The 19539-nt window shown below is 36.1% G+C and overlaps 1 protein-coding gene across 1 annotated transcript; it reads left to right on the forward strand.

The window, feature by feature from the left end:
- Positions 1-3578: 3578 nt before the first annotated feature.
- On the forward strand, positions 3579-19458 carry LOC125241764. Its single transcript, XM_048150379.1, has 16 exons — positions 3579-3644; positions 4250-4427; positions 4661-4789; positions 5404-5530; positions 6630-6693; positions 6780-6868; positions 7396-7491; positions 9677-9806; positions 10807-10953; positions 12693-12783; positions 13388-13543; positions 14941-15004; positions 15079-15183; positions 16007-16079; positions 16450-16650; positions 19036-19458. The coding sequence occupies exons 1-16, from the start codon at positions 3579-3581 to the stop codon at positions 19198-19200; spliced, it is 1881 nt and encodes a 626-aa protein (XP_048006336.1). The 3' UTR covers positions 19201-19458.
- The last annotated feature ends 81 nt before the right edge of the window (positions 19459-19539 follow it).

Here is a 19539-nt window from a genome sequence, read left to right on the forward strand (position 1 = left end):
CTAATCGTCAACGTTTATGTCATGTCAAACTAAGTTGTACGACGTACAACGCTGCTTGGTCAGATTAAAAAAAAAGATTATCCTATACGATTCGTATGATCATAGCTGGGCACCGTTAATCAAATAGTTAACTTCGTTAATCGCTAATCCGTTACTAAATAAGTTAACTTCGTTAATCGTTAAAGCGATACATTTCGACAAATTTAACGTAAGTTAAAGTTAATCGTTAATCCGTTAACACATTAAAAAAAATTAACATTTCTTTAAATATTTAGTTGCATCAGTATCCACTATAACGTATTATATTTCTGTAAAAGGCCGAAGTACAGCTAGCCTATTGAACTCTAGGCTGCACGTGGAAGGCAGTGATCGCCTGAGCTACTGCCAAGAGCTGTGTCAGGAGAGATGCTGGCGGTGACGGGACTGTTGTGGCACTTTGGGCGGTAGAGGCTAGGGAAGCGAATGTGGTCGTAAATAGGGCTCGAATTTGCTGCCCTATCACTACAACAGTCGCCATGGTAAAGCTTAGGATTCACCGAATCAAAGTTAGTAAAAGCAAATCCACGTGAAGAATACTTTTTTAGGTAATATTTCGGACTTTTAGCAATCGACATCGGTAAAACCTAGGATTTACCGGCAAATCATAGGATTTGCCGTACTTCGGGCTTTTATAGTAGCGTTCAGAACGTGTTTTTCGCAGCGCAGATGGCGCCTGTGCCCTACTAGATTAACGATTAACGGACTCGGAGAAATTTAACGGAAGTTAACGAGTCCGTTTACATTTTTTCAAGTTAACTTAAAAGTTAATCCGTTAATCGAAATGTTAACTTCGTTAATTAACGGATTAACGAGTTAATGCCCAGCTATGCGTATGATCAGATACTATAACTGTATACGAGTACATTATACGCCCGTATGGAATCCACACGCTGTACATCGGTACTCGTAAACATTCTTCAGTCCTAAGTTACAATCATAATAATATACCAAGAATTCGGAAACAATACACATGCATATTTTGTTACCGTCTCGTATGCCGTATCGGTACCGGCATTGGCGATCATATTTTTTAATATATACTTATAACTAGGTAATAATTACAAACAGTAGAATTAGTAATGTTTTACGTTACTAATTATAATTAACAACACTTATTGCCTTCAGTGCTTCAGTTATAAATAATATTTATGCCGGCAACTGCACCCAGAACACTGAGTGTGTTAAGTAGCTATATTTTACCTCGAAGTCGTCTATAAATAGTGACCGAAGTGCGTTATAGTAGAAGCAATAATATGTATTTGTAATAAGTTGATAAATGCATTTTGGTTTGTTATAATATATAATTTTTTGATAATTGTCCATTCTCTAGCGATCATAAATCTTGATGTTATGTATGATTTGTTACTATCAAGCCTCTCTCACACTAAACGTCATCGTCAACTTGTTTGGTAATAATAAATACAACAAAGATAGCGTCAATACCTACATTTTTTGTTTGAATTACAAGCAGTTTAGAATGTATAGAGTACTTATTAACATTTTTGTAACTGGATGTATTCAATTTCTGTTGTTCTTAATTCTATTAACAAAATTATAATAAGTTAATGTTTTAAAATAATGAAAGTTTTGAAGTAGAGCTAGTCCAAGTTAAGTTGGCAACGATTTTGTTACGTAACCTCGCCTGTAAAAATATTATTTGTATTGTCAAAATTTTATGAAATTATGACGTTTACGCGACCCTTGCATAAACAGGGCTATCGAAATCGTTGCCTGATCTTATCTTGACCTGACTCTATAAACTTCAGTCCATAAAGTAAGGGTGCTAAGCGAGAAGAATTTAGTACATTGACCCGTCATTTCCAATCTTTATCGCAAGCGCATGATTAACATTGGTTTTTCGGTCACACAGTGGCATCGGCTGCTCGTACAGGTGGGACAGTAATAAATAAATAAAAACATACAATCACCATAAGTTTGTTACACTTGTTGATAGATCTGTTATATAAACCCTCATATTTTTGGCGTCCAAACGCTCCTCATCTGCTGTTATCAATGTTGCATTGTTAGTAAATCTTTTTTAATCAAGATTGAGGATCAACGTTAGTCACTGGAGCCTAAGTCAAAACATGACGTTAGCAAATAAGAGATATTGTACATGCAGAATTCTTTGCTTCTTAGGTATTTTTAGTGGCTGTCACTATTCTTTGTTTTTGATTTAATGATAAATGATAATATTTATGCCTACTAGACTGTTTAGGTCCAGTCCTGAAGGATTATGTTTATGTTATGATACTTATGATTGTATTATTAATTATACAATACATGACTTATAGAGGCATGTAATTCTATTCATTATGTAACATTTATTTTATTGAATATATCACATCCAAAATTCTCAAACATTTTTTTTTTATTCATATTCAACGTCAAATGCCAACAATGATCATATTTTTATACCTTATTAAATTACTGGGTTTTCTACAAAGACCATATAATACCGGGACAGATTAGCCCATATAAAAAAGCGTACCCCTGAAATGTATGGGCCTTTTTTTTTAGTCTTAAAACTAGAAGGCGTTGTTTCGCAGCCTGGAAGTTTATAAGAACAAATGACATGCTTCCTTAGCCGCCGCTACTAGCATAAATAAACTGAGGGACGATTAGCGTTTAACGCCTCATATCTTTCAATGAGAAAAAAGAAACATGTTAAAACTTTTTTTAAGACACAGTTTTTTGATATTTAGACGATGCACCAATATACTCTGATGGCAAAACAATAGTACCCCCTATTTAAAATCGCTAAATCTGACCGCGAGTTTGAAGACATGCGACTAATTTTGAAATGAACAATTTCTTTTGATTTTACTTGGATTTTTACCTGTTCAATAATAGAAAGTACTCTTTTTTTTTTTTTTTTGTTAGGATTGGCTTTTGCTGCCAGGGCACTTTGCCAATGTCAAGTGAGTAGGGGTGATTTCAGGAGTGCACCTAAAAATTTAACCCCAAATTTTGAATCAAAAGTAATAAGTTGCATACTTGGTACATAATATTATGAACATAATAAACATATACAACTAGGTATATACGCAATATTTACAAACTGATATTATTTTTTTCAAGAAAATGTGCTATCATTTTTAATACTTTGGGATCTGAGCTAGCTAAAAGAGATTTTATATTACAAGGAAGAGGGACTTTCAATTTAAGTAAGAGATCGTATAAGCAAAAACGGTTCGATGGGCATTCTTACCTTCTTATTAAATTTAAATTTAAAGAACCAAGGTTTGGGGTAAATTTTTTGCTGAATTTGAAAGAACTGTAATTTATTATTAGTAATCCAAAGATCTGACCAATCAGAGTTCAGCTTTGTCGAGGAAATCACATCCAAGTCCTTACTAAAACATTGATAGAAACACCTACTACCAGTTACTCTTTACTAGTTATATTCTTTGATCTGACATGCGAGTGTGAAGTATGTCATGAAAGATAGCTTTATGACACTGACATATACAATACTTACATTATTATTTTTGATTCGTTTTGGCGTCGTGGATAAATCTCAAAAGTTAATCATAATCATGGCACAAAAGATACCTTATCGCAATTCTATGGACACAATTCTTACATTCGACAATAGAGACAATGTAAGTTAAGTATGTTTAATATTTTTTTGCATACTGCGTCCCAACTTTATCAAAGTTTCTTAAGAGTTTTAGGGTTAAGTGAAATACAACTATTTTTACCGCATTTATCTCTATCGCACTATTTGTAAGTACGATAGGGACGGCCTGATGTTTTATCATTTATCGCGCGACCATGCTTATACGCCTGATGAAGTAAATGCTTATGATTATATATTATATGAATTCTAAGCACAGTATCTAAACTCAATAACACCGTGTATTGCGTTATGGATATTTTTTGCAATGGGATAAATAACATATGTTACATTTATGGAACTGATATGTGTGATTTGAACATTTGAACCCGGGACCATGTGCTTTATATCCAGATTGCAGGTCCAACCAAGTCAATCCATTTTCATTCAAAACATAAAATATTTTTAATATTGATATGGTCGCCATAAGATGAAGAAGATGTTGTTAGCTATAGGTAAACTACGTAATAAGTTATGGCAGAAGGACTGAGTAAATTAACACAACTTTTTACTCTAGAATAACTGAGTTGCGAGTCTTGGTTATTTTCCAAGTTTTGTTTTTGATGGAATTGTATTCATTGTACCCATCAGCAAAGCGAGTGGTCGGTGGAATGGTCGACATCGCACGTGCCCGGCATGGACATGGCGGCGGGCACGGCGCCGCGGCGCGACCGCGGGCGGCGGCGCCTGCGGCTCACCGCGCTGGCGCTCTCCTCCTGCCTCACCATGCACTGTCGGATCGTGGGACCCGCGCTCACTACCGGCCTCTGTTTGTATTACGCCTTTACTATTTGTCCACCAAAGTGGATTACCTCCTCAAGCCCCAACTTTGTATTTTAAAATATTGTATATCATCATCCAATGCAATGACAGCTGATTGCAATTATGGAGGATCCCCTTCTTATATTAGTTTATCTATTATGCAATTCTTTGTACAGATTTCTAAATGTTTACATAGTAGCCATAGTAGGTAACTAAGGTAACTGAAACTTGTGACTGCAGTGTACTACCTCTTCTTGGTGGCCGCGGTAACGGTGCTGGCGAATCCAATGCGGCACTTCGAGGTGTATCTCGGCCAGTGGAGTATCAGCGGGCCGGGGCGCGCCTTCCGCGTCGTTCCTATGCTTGATGGTAAGCCTTAGGGTGGAATCACATTTATCAGCATCGAGCTGCCTTTACTTTTAAGTATGTACTTATGAAATGGCTCTTGTTAGTCTGACGATGCTGCCAATGCTGTCAACTTTCCGAAGCATAACAAAAGGTGCAAAAATATGAGACTATCTGCATCTTAATACTTAAAAGCGTGTATGTGTGAGCCTCATTCTATGTAGGTATACATGTAGGTATACATAGAATGAGGCTCTTTTCAGAAGAATGAAAGAATTAAGGTTTCAGTCTTACACGTAATATTAAAATTAAGACGGGACTTATTCGTGGCTTAAAAAGTTTAGACTTTCCCACTCAACTATTCCCTAAGTCAAGTTTACGTCCCTTTTCTGCATTAAGTTGACATTTCCCACTGTAAGATCTTATCGAATCCAGTCAGACTAAAATCGTGTTCCACTACAGCCTAATGTATAGTCAACCAATCTGAATCCTAGGCCACTGTAGAACCCTTTCACAGTAAAAGTCAAAGTGACTGCTAAAGCAAATAAAGGACGGTGGCAATACGACAGGGTTCTATAGTGGCCTAGAATTCTACTTGGTTGACTGTACCTCCTAACAATGTTTATATCGCCGTGTAGGTATCGGCCTAGGAATGTGCATCACCTCTATTATACGTGCAATCAACTATTGCACCATGGCCGCGATAACCATGCTTTACGTGGTATACTCTGCGTCGGATTCTAAACTACCCTTTACTTATTGCAGGTGCGTTACTTTCATACCTACCTAATAAATAATTGTAAAAAAATCTTACAACATTCTTAGAATTCAGTTATTATTCGTTTTCTTATTCGTAAAGGTAACATACTATAATTTTTAGTTTTATATATTTTCTAGGGATTCCAACATGTACTTAAGAAATAGTAGGTCGTTGACCAACGGATGAAATGAAAGGCACCCTTTTCCGTAGAGATACCTTTGGTTTTGAACGCAGTGATAGCACCAATCCGAGACTAAAAACGGTGCCTTTCAACCAAATTAAGTATTTAACACTCAAACCCTTTAGCACAACTTGCCTATTCGCTCACGAGTCCATACTTGAAGTCGCGCTTGATGTATAGACTTCCGCGCGACAAGGCAAGTTGTGCTAAAGGGGCTGGTGTTCAATTCGAATACCAGGGACTTAAAATAAACTTGACTAAAGTTCTAAACATTATTAATTTTTCATGGGTGATCCTTTCATGAAAAAATTATGAAGGAATCAAGAGTTAAATATTGGATTGATGGCAATAGGGATGACGACTACATAATATAAAAAATAGCATTCTGTTTAGTCCGTCAGTTAGATCGTTCAAAAATACTGAACTCATATTTTTCGCTTTATTAATTAATGAAAAAATACAAAGATACAGAGCATCAGAGTTCCGGAGTGGGGGCTTGTGACGTCACTTTTAAGTAAAAATTGTACCTAGGCGTGACATCACGCGAAACTTCAACGCACCGTACCGTCGTCATTTTTCGTTTACGAGAAAAAATAAAAAAAAATGTGTCCAAAATTTTTTGGTAATCTAACTGACGGACTAAGGGCTAGTTGTATCAAGCACATTTAACAGACACATCATCGTCATGCAGCATACGTCTATGGAAATTCCCATACAATAAAATTTAACGAACGCTTTACGCTTTAGTGACAGATGGTTTGATGCAACCGGCCCTAAATAGTATTTTTTAGTCGTCTCGCCTGTTGTAGGTATAGTACCTAAGCTTGTATTGTATTTAAGTTAATTGCTTAAAGTTCTCCTCATTAAAGGTCATAGATACTTAATAAATTTAATAATATATATCACTTATAAATTAATTTTAGAAATTGGGACTTAAAACCCTATCAACCAACGATAGAAAATACATCAGTGTATGCGCTTTCAGGGGTAAGTATTCATTTGATAGTTCGAATTTTAAGAGGGTTAAAATGACGTCGAATTAACGATTAATAAATGATTTACGACATTTACAGAGGCGCTTTATGGAGTGCAATGATAACAGTAAAATATGTAGATACACAACCGTGGGATTACGTTTCCATGCCTGGCGAGGAGGAGGAAGGTTCTATGTTTACTTTATTACACGTGTCACACATATTTTGTATATCTTTCCCGTCACGGAACCCAATGTGTATTTCGGACCTTTGGGACGGGAGGCGGGCCAACACGTAAAGTCCCTCTTGATACTAATTAATGTAAGAGTTACTTATACCAATTTTTATATTATTATGTAAGTAATATCAATATCACTTTATTCCGAGCCCAAGAGCCCAATGCAGTGAAGTCTGTTTACTTAATGCAGAAGTCAAAACAAAATTACATTACAATATATTTTTCACTACACCAACTGGTAAAGGCTCTCTTGATAAATCGAAAACGTTTCACACTTAATTCACACGTTCACATTTTATTAATATATTGATGGATTTGATTTAGTTTTAAAGTCAGTTTTTTAGACTCGCTCTGAATTGTAAACCTTACTGTTTTGTAATATGGCATGCCGTGAACCATAATAATATGTTAGACACCGAACAGTTGTGTTATGATGTACCTTCTAATATTAAACCTAAAAAAAAACATTTTTTTCAGCTCAAAAGAAATGAAATTCGAATTACTAAAATGCAACGAGACTTACCCTGGACCATATCCTTTTTTTTATAGTCCTCCTCCGTACAACTACTTTTAGTAAGTTGGTCGTGTACCTATCATATTTTTCTGTAATAACGAAGGGAGCAAGTTTGTTCTTGATTCAAATTTATTATAGATAATTTAGCAGCTGGAAGATTTCAGACAAGTGACTGGGTTATTGACGAAATAGAAAACATCACGAAAATCAATTTGTGACCCCTCCATGGCTAAAGGGCCCTTATGACAGGTATTGAGTTAAGCACAGATCCTAAATCTACGTTAAATAAGTTATCTAAGTAATACAAATAAATCATGACCCCCTAAGTCCCATACTTTTTAAAAGAAAAACATCAAATTCACACAATCTAAAATTGCACTTTTGAGAAATCGTCAAAAGAAGTTCGAAACTAATTTTAAGTATGTTCCCATTGGAAGTTACATAGATTATGATTGATTTTGTATCTCAAGGTGTTTTTCTTTGGAAATCAGTAATGGTTTTTTTAATGTGACTTCCAGATCGTGAAAAAAACAGCCTTTGGTAAGAGCGAAATTAATAAAAATATTTTTTTCGACTTTTTCTTTAATATGTTGTAATCTGAGCCATTGTATATAATAGAACATATTTGAACTTACATTTTAGGATATAAATAAAATCACATAGTTAACGAAATATCTTTATTTTAATTAAAATGTGATAATTATTATCAGTTACATCTTCCCTAAAAGAATAACAAAGTTGGTACTTATAGTAAGTTCTTATTTTTATTTAATCAGTCTACAGGAGTATCATAGACGTCTTATTATTATTTGATAAGTCACACTTTTTTATTTATACACGATTAAATTTACGTAAAAATCACAATTTGACTTCCATACATTTGGGAAAAGGGCCCTTATGGCTAATCACAGACAAAACATATTGATAATTACAATATGGCACAATATTAACATAATTTATTTGTAAATCTTGTATCAAAACAGCAATCCGAAGAAAAAATGTTTTTATAAATTTTCTTAAAACATTGACCAGTAATGAGTAATTCTCATTTAAAGTTAACGTTAAATAATTCACATAGTACGTACCTAGTGATCCCGTGTACAGTTAACAGTGCGTTACCACTAAGGAATCATTGATAAATCACGTAAGGACATTTTAGGAAGAGGGGGGGGGGGTACAAATCTGGGTACCCCTTTATTTCAAATTCCAATTATTGTAAGTAGCTGCAGGATTATGATTTTTTTATATTTGGAATATGAAAAAATCTAAACAGGATATACCTAGCCGTGGTACCTATACGTTTGCGATTTTTGTTTGCGATTCCCATAAGGGCCTGTAGCCGCCCTTAAAGGCTTAAAGGCCCTTTCCCTTTTCCACTAAACTTTGAACTTAATTTTAATAAAGAAATAATTAACGTATTACAACTCACACCAAGGTAAAAATATACCTCTTTTTGTATATTTTACTATTTTGCATATAAAACAAAAAAAAAAACCGGCCAAGAGCGTGTCGGGCCACGCTCAGTGTAGGGTTCCGTAGTTTTCCGTATTTTTCTCAAAAACTACTGAACCTATCAAGTTCAAAACAATTTTCCTAGAAAGTCTTTATAAAGTTCTACTTTTGTGATTTTTTTCATATTTTTTAAACGTATGGTTCAAAAGTTAGAGGGGGGGACGCAACTTTTTTTTCTTTTAGGAGCGATTATTTCCGAAAATATTAATATTAACAAAAAACGGTCTTAGTAAACCCTTATTCATTTTTAAATACCTATCCAACAATATATCACACGTTGGGGTTGGAATGAAAAAAAAAATCAGCCCCCATTTTACATGTAGGGGGGGTACCCTAATAAAACATTTTTTTCCATTTTTTATTTTTGCACTTTGTTGGCGTGATTGATATACATATTGGTACCAAATTTCAGCTTTCTAGTGCTTACGGTTACTGAGATTATCCGCGGACGGACGGACGGACGGACGGACAGACAGACATGGCGAAACTATAAGGGTTCCTAGTTGACTACGGAACCCTAAAAATGATAATTTTGAAGGATTTTACAAAAACGCCAATATCTCCGTAACTAGAAACTGCCATAAGGGCCCTTTTCTTATGGACGATCACATTTGATTTCTACATAATTACTTAGTTTATTAATTGGATCATAATTATTATTAAACTATGAGAAGTAAACAACAACATTGCTCCTAGTCAAGCAAAAGCTTAATGTGTATTATGTCTGTTCAGCTTGGAACTGACTCGGATGCCACTGACTTATCACTTTGATGACTTCAACATACCTTTGCTTATATGCCAGAGTTGTATTTGGGTATTAATGTGGAGTCTTATGATTGCAGAACGAGTTGTGCATAATAGGGTAAGTTGGATAATCTTTGCTGTGCCCAATATTAGCTTATTTTTAACATAAGTAGTATTTATTTTCGAGAGTTTTCACTATTTTTAACCGCCTTCCAAATCTCAAAGGCCTTCCTTTTCAATTCGTCTGTATTTTTTATTTTTTTAATGTTTGTTCCTCGATATCTCCGTCGTTACTGGACCGATTTTGAAAATTTTTTTTTTATTGAATGTATATGCATACAGAGTGGTCCCATTTTTCTCAGAACCCAGTTCTGATGATGGGATCCTGGAGAAATCGAGGGAACTCCTCAAATCTGAAAGGCATACATATGGTGATTTTTGTGTTTTTAAAGGAACAGCATGCATTTACGTACGGAACAGTGACATTTGGTGCAGTGGAACTCCTGATGATGGTCAGAATGGAACTCCTCAAATCTGAACGGCACATTTATAGTGACTTTGGTATTTTTATAAGAACAGCATGCACTTACGTCCAGAACAGTGACATTTGGTGCAGTGGAACTGCTGATGATGGTCAGAACGGAACTCCTCAAATCTGAACGGCACACTTATAGTGACTTTGGTATTTTTATAAGAACAGCATGCACTTACGTCCAGAACAGTGACATTTGGTGCAGTGGAACTGCTGATGAAGAGTGAGCCGCCCCTGGTTAGAGTTCCGTTCTGATAATCATTCACATCTGTAAGTACTTCAGAATCATCCAGATTTTAAAATTGGTTCAGAAATGACGGAGATATCGAATAACAAACATTAAAAAATATACAGACGAATTGATAACATAATCCAACATTTGAAAGTATTTATCACCAGAACCCCAAAGGAAGGCGGTTTTTTTTTCTTAAAAATTATTATTTTAGAACTTACTCATAAAATCGTTTAACACTGTCAAGTTGGTAACTAGTTCTGGGTTCTGGGTTGATAAGTAACATTGGTACACGTGGTCAATATTTGATTCACTAGCATCACCAATCATTACATCCCCGATTTTATATTTCAGTTAGTGTGGAATAACTTGTTTCCATGTACCGTCATTGTGCCTTGGATCTGGGTGGTGTGTCTAGTCGTTGTGGCCTCGATGACCGTGACGGCACCCAAGAGAGCTATAAAGCAAATTTTTAAACTTGGGAAGATTGATATATTCTCGGTTTGTAAATAATGCAATGTCATTTACTACTTTCTGTATATTGTAAGCATTTCCTAATGAGAAAAGGGCAACATTTGCCTAATACCTACAATCCGAATAAACAAAGCGTGATATAATATTAGGAAGGTATGTTTTTTTTTGTTTGGATTAAATATAATAGTTATTTGTTATACAAGGGGGCAAAGTTGTATTTTAACGCCGAGTTTTTTAACACACGAGAAGTAAAATACACTTGCACCCGAGTCTAACACAAAACTTTTCCCCACACTATAGCGAGGAAACTACAACGCAAAAAATGCGTTTATCACTGCTTCCAGTAGTTCCACAGGTGGTAAATCATCTTTATTAGTTGATTCACCTACTTTTATCAATTTTAAAGCAGTAAATTTGACTTTATTCAAGGTCGAATTATTTTACCCACTAGTGGATAAAATGCGTTTTTATCCGCTGGTATTAAAGGACAAAACACGTGTTTCCGAGCTAGTGAGGGGAAATAGTTATTTGTTATACAAGGGGGCAAAGTTGTATTTTAACGCCGAGTGTGGAATTGAAAAACGAGCAAGTGAAAGGATTCTATAGTTGAACCGCGAGCGAAGCGAGTGGTTCGAGAATAGAATCCTGAACTTGCGAGTTTTTTAACACACGAGAAGTAAAATACATTTGCACCCGAGTGTAACACAAAACTTTTCCCCTCACTATATCGAGGAAACTACAACGCAAAAAATGCGTTTACTCGTATCACTGCTTCCAGTAGTTCCAACAGGTGGTAAATCATCTTTATTACTAGATTCACCTACTTTTATCAATTTTAAAGCAGTTAATTTGACTTTATTCAAGGTCAAAATACTTTACCCACTAGTGGATAAAATGCGTTTTTACCCGCTGGTATTAAAGGACAAAACACGTGTTTCCGAGCTAGTGAGGGGAAAATATGTTTTCATCACACTCGCACACTAAATGTGATTTTGCACGCAGGCGGAGCGTGAGTTATAGAAAAATCGTTCTCCCAAGGGAGTTATGGAATTTCTAGTACCGTATTTAACTTTTTTTTTATCTTTTTACATATTTTTTATATTGCAAGTGTGATGAAAAACATTGTGTGTAACTCGGGGAGTATGAATATTACAAACTCGAGTCCTTAAATCGCTCCGGCAAGCCGTCGCGATTTAACTTACTCTCATTAGTAATATTCAACTTCCTCCCCTTGTTGCACAATGTACTATACTGACGTCCCATTTAGGTATGCCTAATATTGGGTCGTTTTCTACCCACATTAGACAACTCGCTCCTACTCATTAAAATTGGTAGAGAAACGAGGATGGCACTACAAACAGCATTGAATTAAAAATAAGTTATGGGCATATATGGGTTAAATTTCTTTAGTCAGCAAAAAATAACAACTTGAAATATGTAGTTGAAAATACCTACTTAATATCTGAACATGCATCTTTACTTCCTGACCATACAGGTCAGGTCAAATAAATACGTTTATGGTAACTTATTCCGTTTCGATATAATTACCTATATCTAACGCCGCCGCCATACTTAATAGTAGTATATCGTCACTACTTTTAAAAAATCTCGTATCTCACGCTGTTCCTCAAAGTTAAAACGCAGTAAGTCTATATGAATTCCATACATACTTACTACCATCTTCTTTTCATTGACAGACGAAGATACAAGTTTTTTTAAAAGTAGTGACGATATACCTACTATGTACAGACTAATCTTTTTTGCAGGGTCTGACGGATGCTTTTGTAGTGGCACTCTATATTCACTCCTCTGGCTCGGGGACGGAAATCATTCATGGCAAAGGACTAAACCACTATGGTAGATATATATACGAGTACAGACATTTATCATCATCAATATCATCATATAGTCAATAAGTGCCATACTCGTACTTAGTTTCAAATATAGAAATACATAAGTACAAATTGATTCCGAGGCTATTATAGAACTTCGTCGCATTAACAGTAGGTACTAAATAGTTATTAAATACTATCATATTGAATGCATGTCAAATATGACTCATATAGTTTGATATCACTAATATTGGTGTCAAGGTGTTTTGCCAGCTTTCCGATAGTAGGTATTTACCTATTATCTATCTTTACTGGCCCCGTATCCGAATGGCATTTCTACGACGCGAAACGAAAACGAAGCGCCGCGAAAGGTAGTCTGGCTCTGTGGCGCCAATACACAAGAGCGATAGAATAGAGATAGATCTACGAGCGTTTCGTTTCGTAAGCGTTTGTGCATTCGGCTACGCACGCTCATCATAATTGTCTAATATTTGAATATAACTAACAGAACTGCTCTCTTATTACAACCAAAGTCTCAGAGATATGTTCTGAATGTAAATCTAAGAAGGTAGTATAGTATCGGTCTTCAAGTTTCAAGTCGTTTAAAAAAATTAAAAATTGTCTTTTAGCATCGGGTCACATCGACCCTGTTCTGAACGCTGAAAACGTGTGGCATTCGGGGATCGTGCTGGCGCTGTCGTTGCTGCACACGCTCGCGGCCCAGGTCTGCGCGGTGGGCGACGTGTCGCACCTCGACGTCGCCAACGTTTACGATACACGAGAGAGTAATTTGTACACTTTTATATACCTACCTACTCATATTTTGAACTCCAGTCGGCGAAGGCATATGCAGGCGACCGCGATTATTCCATTGCATTGGCGAAGGCGAAGGCTGTCAGACGTCGTTGGCAAGACTGACCGATGACGCGTGACGGCACGGCCACAGCCGCCGCCGGCTGTGATTTTTAACCGCCTTCCAAATCTCAAAGGAAGGGGTTATCAAGTCGTCTGTATGTTTTTATTTTTTTTATTTTTTTTAATGTTTGTTCCTCGATATCTCCGTCGTTACTAGACCGATTTTGAAAATTTTTTTTTTGGTTGAATGTATATGCATACAGATTGGTCCCATTTTTCTCAGAACCCAGTTCTGATGATGGGATCTTGGAGAAATCGAGGGAACTCCTCAAATCTGAAAGGCATACATATGGTGATTTTTGTGTTTTTAAAGGAACAGCATGCATTTACGTACGGAACAGTGACATTTGGTGCAGTGGAACTCCTGATGATGGTCAGAATGGAACTCTTCAAATCTGAACGGCACACTTATAATGACTTTGGTATTTTTATAAGAACAGCATGCACTTACGTCCAGAACAGTGATATTTGGTGCAGTGGAATTGCTGATGATGGTCAGAACGGAACTCCTCAAATCTGAACGGCACACTTATAGTGACTTTGGTATTTTTATAAGAACAGCATGCACTTACGTCCAGAACAGTGACATTTGGTGCAGTGGAACTGCTGATGAAGAGTGAGCCGCCCCTGGTTAGAGTTCCGTTCTGATAATCATCTGTAAGTACTTCAGAATCATCCAGATTTCAAAATTGGTTCAGAAATGACGGAGATATCGAATAACAAACATTAAAAATTATACAGACGAATTGATAACATAATCCAACATTTGAAAGTATTTATCACCAGAACCCCAAAGGAAGGCGGTTTTTTTTTTCTTAAAAATTAAATGAATACTCTTACATCTCATAATCACCGGATCCGTTCATCCGTTCATGAATTGTATCTACTTAGATAACATAATATACTTACTGTTCTTTGTGATAATAATTTTAATAAAAAAATATTTGTTTTAATAATATGGAGATCCTACCGACTATGCCAGTTAGGATATAAATATTGCAAAAGAAAATAACTCTTTAATGAATTAAACAAGTGTAAATACGTGCTTGACTATAAATAAAAATTTAAAATGGGTAATGTTATGTTAGACGGAAGACGGAATTTATTATTAAAAAATATCATAACAGCTATCCTGGATAGAAAGAGATAATAACCCAAACGGATTAAACCAATTCGGTACGGACTTAACGGATCGTAAGAACACTACACATATTTCTTTTAAGTAAAATAAGTCGGAAAAGTACCTACATTATTCTGTGTGTTCCAGGTATTATGTGGGTGATACCCCTGTATTCGAAATGTACTGCGCATGGTAACTATTCCCATGCAATGTAAGTAATTTATGTTAATTTTAGAGTTTTGTGTAGTGTTTTATGTTATGATTTTCACATTGTTTAAATTTCAGGTCCAGCATAATTTTTGGTGGCTTAACTTTTTCGTATTTAGTGGTGGCCTATACGTTTTTGAAGACGGCATTACACACTATATTTGAATATAAAGTAAAATTAGTGTAAGTCAGATAATATTTATTGATTCAATGATATTTACCATGGTGCAATAAAGATTGATTGATTGATTGATAAATTAATGGAGTTGATGTTCGTGTTGGTGTGGTGAAAATTTTGTGTCTTACTGGGTGGCAAAGTTTGTTTAACCTTCGTGCCTTATTTAACCCTCGCAACGCAACGCTCAAGATTCCATTTTAAGAACCACTCGCTACGCTCGCGGTTCTTCTATCTTTCGCTTACTCGGGTATGTACTGGCACTTGCGGTTAAACAACAAGTTTGCTTCCTTGTAAATCAAATAACTATTGTAAACCGCAACTAGCACAATGTCCCTCCCTAGCACACGGCCTAGTTACTATAATGACGCTGTTCGGTAGTACGGTCACGGACTTTAATTGTTGATCCACTTCTAGCTCATTTTATACTGGACATCTCATAGTTAAGCATAGTTAAGCTATGACGTTCCAGTATAAAATGAGCTAGAAGTGGATCAACAATTAAAGTCCGTGACTGTACGAAACATACAGAAAATCTTATTATTAAGTAAGCCAAAAACGACTTTGTAGTTGGATATAATTTTGATGGTCGAGGCCTCGAGGGGGGTTGTTAAAATAATAATAACATGCAAAGAGCCCGCGATTATCAGGTAAATACCTAAATATATAAATCAATGATTAAAATGAATTGCTAATCCGCGAATAGAACACGTGTCAATCAGTACTACCCCCCGTATTTTTAGAAATTTAACGTAAAAATAAAATATGTATACTTATATCTATCCACGGATTAGCAAAGTACCTATTATTAATTTATTGAAATGCTTCTAGGTTCGCGGAGCAATGGGTGGTGTTCGGTGTGATCTGTTCTTGCTACATTCTTAGCCTGCCGTATGCCACTACTGTTAGTAAAATTAAATTTTCTATTGTTTACAAAATAATCTATCGTAGGTTCCTATCAAGAAAGTACTAAAGTACACGTAGATTTTCTGAAATCCAATATCCTAAGTTTCTAGGTGAAAGCATTGCTACGAGAATGTTGCAAATTATGATGAAAATAAGTAGGTACCTAGTAGGTACTGTTATTGCCTTTAATAATACAAAAACGATTTTACGACAGTCAATCTGGGAGCACCATTACGCAGTCGTTTTGCATCCTGGCAGGTAGCAGGAGTAGGATGGTTTGATGTAGGCCCAAGTGGCGTATAATCATCAAGTGTAAGGTCCTTAACCGAGTATGGGCTAAGATACTAAATAGAATTGTACATGTGCAGGGCGGTCTGGCTCTTTTAGAGAGTGTAGATGCTTTGGCAACGGGAGTGGCGTTGCCGGCCGTATGCCTAATTGAGTTGGTGGCACTCGTGTACCTGTACCGCAGCCCCGATTTCCGATCCGACCTCAATATCGCCACCGAGGAGAACACTTGCAACTCACGGATTGGCACCTCGTGGTCGTTTATACCGGCCGTAGTATTGGTAAGATTATTTAAATTTTAATTGGTGAGGTGTCGATTGAAAGCGTATAACATGCTAATTAAGATTTGTTATAAGTGAAAAGTATAGGTTTGTTAGTTATTTTTAGGGTTCCGTAGCCAAAATGGCAAAAACGGAACCCTTATAGTTTCGTCATGTCCGTCTGTCCGTCTGTCCGTCTGTCCGTCTGTCCGTCTGTCACAGCCGATTTACTCGGAAACTATAAGTACTACAGTGATGAAATTTGATGGGAATATGTGTTGTATGAACCGCTACAAAATTATGACACTAAATAGTAAAAAAAAAAGAATTGGGGGTGGGGCCCCCATACATGTAACTGAGGGATGAAAATTTTTTTTCGATGTACATACCCGTGTGGGGTATCAATGGAAAGGTCTTTTAAAATGATATAAAGTTTTCTAAAAAACATTTTTCTTAAAGTGAACGGTTTTTGAGATATCAGCTCTCAAAGTCGTAAAAAGTATGTCCCCCCCCCTCTATTTTTATAACTACGGGGTATAAAATTCTAAAAAAAATAGAGGTGATGCATGCTAATTAACTCTTTCAACGATTTTTGGTTTGATCAAAGTATCTCTTATAGTTTTTGAAATAGGTTGATTTAACTGTAATTTTGGCAGGTGTATAAATTGACATAATAAGTTTATTATATTTGCTGCTACGGAACCCTTTGTGCGCGAGCCCGACTCGCACTTGGCCGGTTTTTTTTTTTAATTAACAATAATGCAAAAAATACTTTTTATTACTCTCTTTTTTGATTTTTGTGACTCAAAAAAGCAATGAAAACGGCCACTTGCTAAAAAATATGTTATATGAATCATTTAACTACATTATTAAGCTATCTGTTGATTTTTTAATTTCTACGATCGGATAATAAATAAGCAAACTACAAGCACATACCTGTAGGCGGGGAGTACCGCTTGATGCGCGTTCCCATACATTCGGCGTCTACACCTCGCGCAAAATTCGTTTCAAGCAGATATACCTCTAATCTTATTCATTGTAACCTATCAATATTGGTAACATTTGAAAGTACAATTAAAGTACTTTAAGAAACAATGTCAATCATTTTCTTAAAATCAATAATCGCCAGTCTGCGGTGGTTACAAAGGAAAAAAGTGGGTATGGAATTTGGCTGGTTTCCTAGGTTTGATACCCTAGACGAGTTTAAAAGGGGAGGTAAAGGTGACATATGGGTTGTTCTCTGGCCTAAAAGCTACACAGAGGGTCAGGGGAGAAAAAACTAGGGTTTAAGTTTAGTTTTAAGTTATTTTTTCTTTTATTTGTTGATTTTATTGTGTTTAATTTTTTTTGTAATTTTATCAAGGATACACGTTGGTTTCTTTTGCTGAAAATTCACTTTTTTATGAGAAATGTGATGAATTTCATGGCATTTTCCGATAGAGACTAAAATTAACTTTCAAATAAGGCCACATATACATACTTTTACTTATATAATATTAAGGGTAATACCAAGTAATACCGTTTGAACTCAAACGACTTAGAGGTGCGGTTTTTTGACCCAGTAGGTATTAAAAAATAATCTTAAAATACTAGTAGAGCGGTTAACCCCCCCACAGTCTGAGAATGCGACAAGTCATTATTTCGTACTCAGTAAAGTCTACCGATCACAACGATACCACTTGTCAGCAGTATACTCTCCAGTCACATCAACTTTAAAACTAGACGACTTTTTTCAATTCCGCCGCCTTACTATACCGTGGAACCTCTTAACTCTAAAATCACGAAATCAGTCTTCTACCATTTGACTTTCGTCATAGATAAAGAATTATATAAGAAGATCATACCATCCCATACATTCAAATGTGACCGCCTAAGAACGCGCATACATATTACACCACACATAGATGGCGCCACAAAAAAATGCCTTGTTGCCATCGATTATTTGTAGATAGGCGTTAAGTGTCACTTTCGAGCCATAAATATATGTCAAAAGTGACACTTAGCGCCATCTGCAAGTATAATCGAAAGCTACATTTTTTTTTGTGGCGCCATCTATGTGTGGTGTAGTGTATGCGCGTTCTTAGGCGGTGGCATTTTAATGTATGGGATGGTATGATCTTCTTATATTTAATCTATGCTTTCGTTTAGATTTACAAAGTATTTAATTATTTATGTGCAGTAAAGTAATATTTTATTAGGTACTTAAGTATAATATTTTTGTAGAACTCCATACGATAGCCCCATGGAACGTATTGCTTAAAGGAGCCATATGGGCTGTCCCATACAAACGCAATTCGAATATTAGAACTTTTATTCCACGATTCCTCTCTTTCCGTACAAACTATAAGCATAACCTAAATACCCTAAATTTATAGAAACAATTCAGATGCACGTTAACGTTTGCAGGTGGTGTTAATAGGCCAATTAATGTCTATGTTTCAATCGGAGATGCCGTCGGTTTCTATGTACTTAGCGCTGTTGCCGCTGCTAGCCGCCGTGCTGGCGGTGCCGCTGCGCGCGCTGCACAACGCCATCGCGTTCATGCACCCTGCGCCTCGCCGCGGCGTCTGATGCCAACGGTCCACCGCTCACCGCCATCATATTATTGTACATATTCTAATATGATATCAACTGAACAAAAATATTTACTATAATAATTAATTTAAAAAAAAATACGGAGTATCATTATTTTATTAGTAGTTACACTTATTACTGAAACAGTAAAGTCGATCAATTTACTTCCAGTGTCCGAAGGGAAAGCTGCCACAAAAATAGGAGCCGCACGGAGTAGGGCTCCGTCAAATTAACTCCTGGAACGCCGATGTGAGAAATTTGCTACTGAACTAACAAATTAACAATCAACCTTTGATTTGTTAATTAAAGTTCAAATTTTGACTGATACCTACGGGA

Source organism: Leguminivora glycinivorella, chromosome Z (genome assembly GCF_023078275.1).
Source record: "Leguminivora glycinivorella isolate SPB_JAAS2020 chromosome Z, LegGlyc_1.1, whole genome shotgun sequence".
NCBI lineage: Eukaryota > Metazoa > Arthropoda > Insecta > Lepidoptera > Tortricidae > Leguminivora > Leguminivora glycinivorella.

Excerpts from the sequence above, each read along its gene's own strand:
- LOC125241764 (XM_048150379.1), top strand. The coding sequence starts at position 3,579 with ATGGCACAAAAGATACCTTATCGCAATTCTATGGACACAATTCTTACA. Across the intron at positions 7,492-9,676 it reads CCTCCGTACAACTACTTTTA|CTTGGAACTGACTCGGATGC; the intron begins GTAAGTTGGTCG and ends ATGTCTGTTCAG. Across the intron at positions 9,807-10,806 it reads AACGAGTTGTGCATAATAGG|TTAGTGTGGAATAACTTGTT; the intron begins GTAAGTTGGATA and ends TTTATATTTCAG.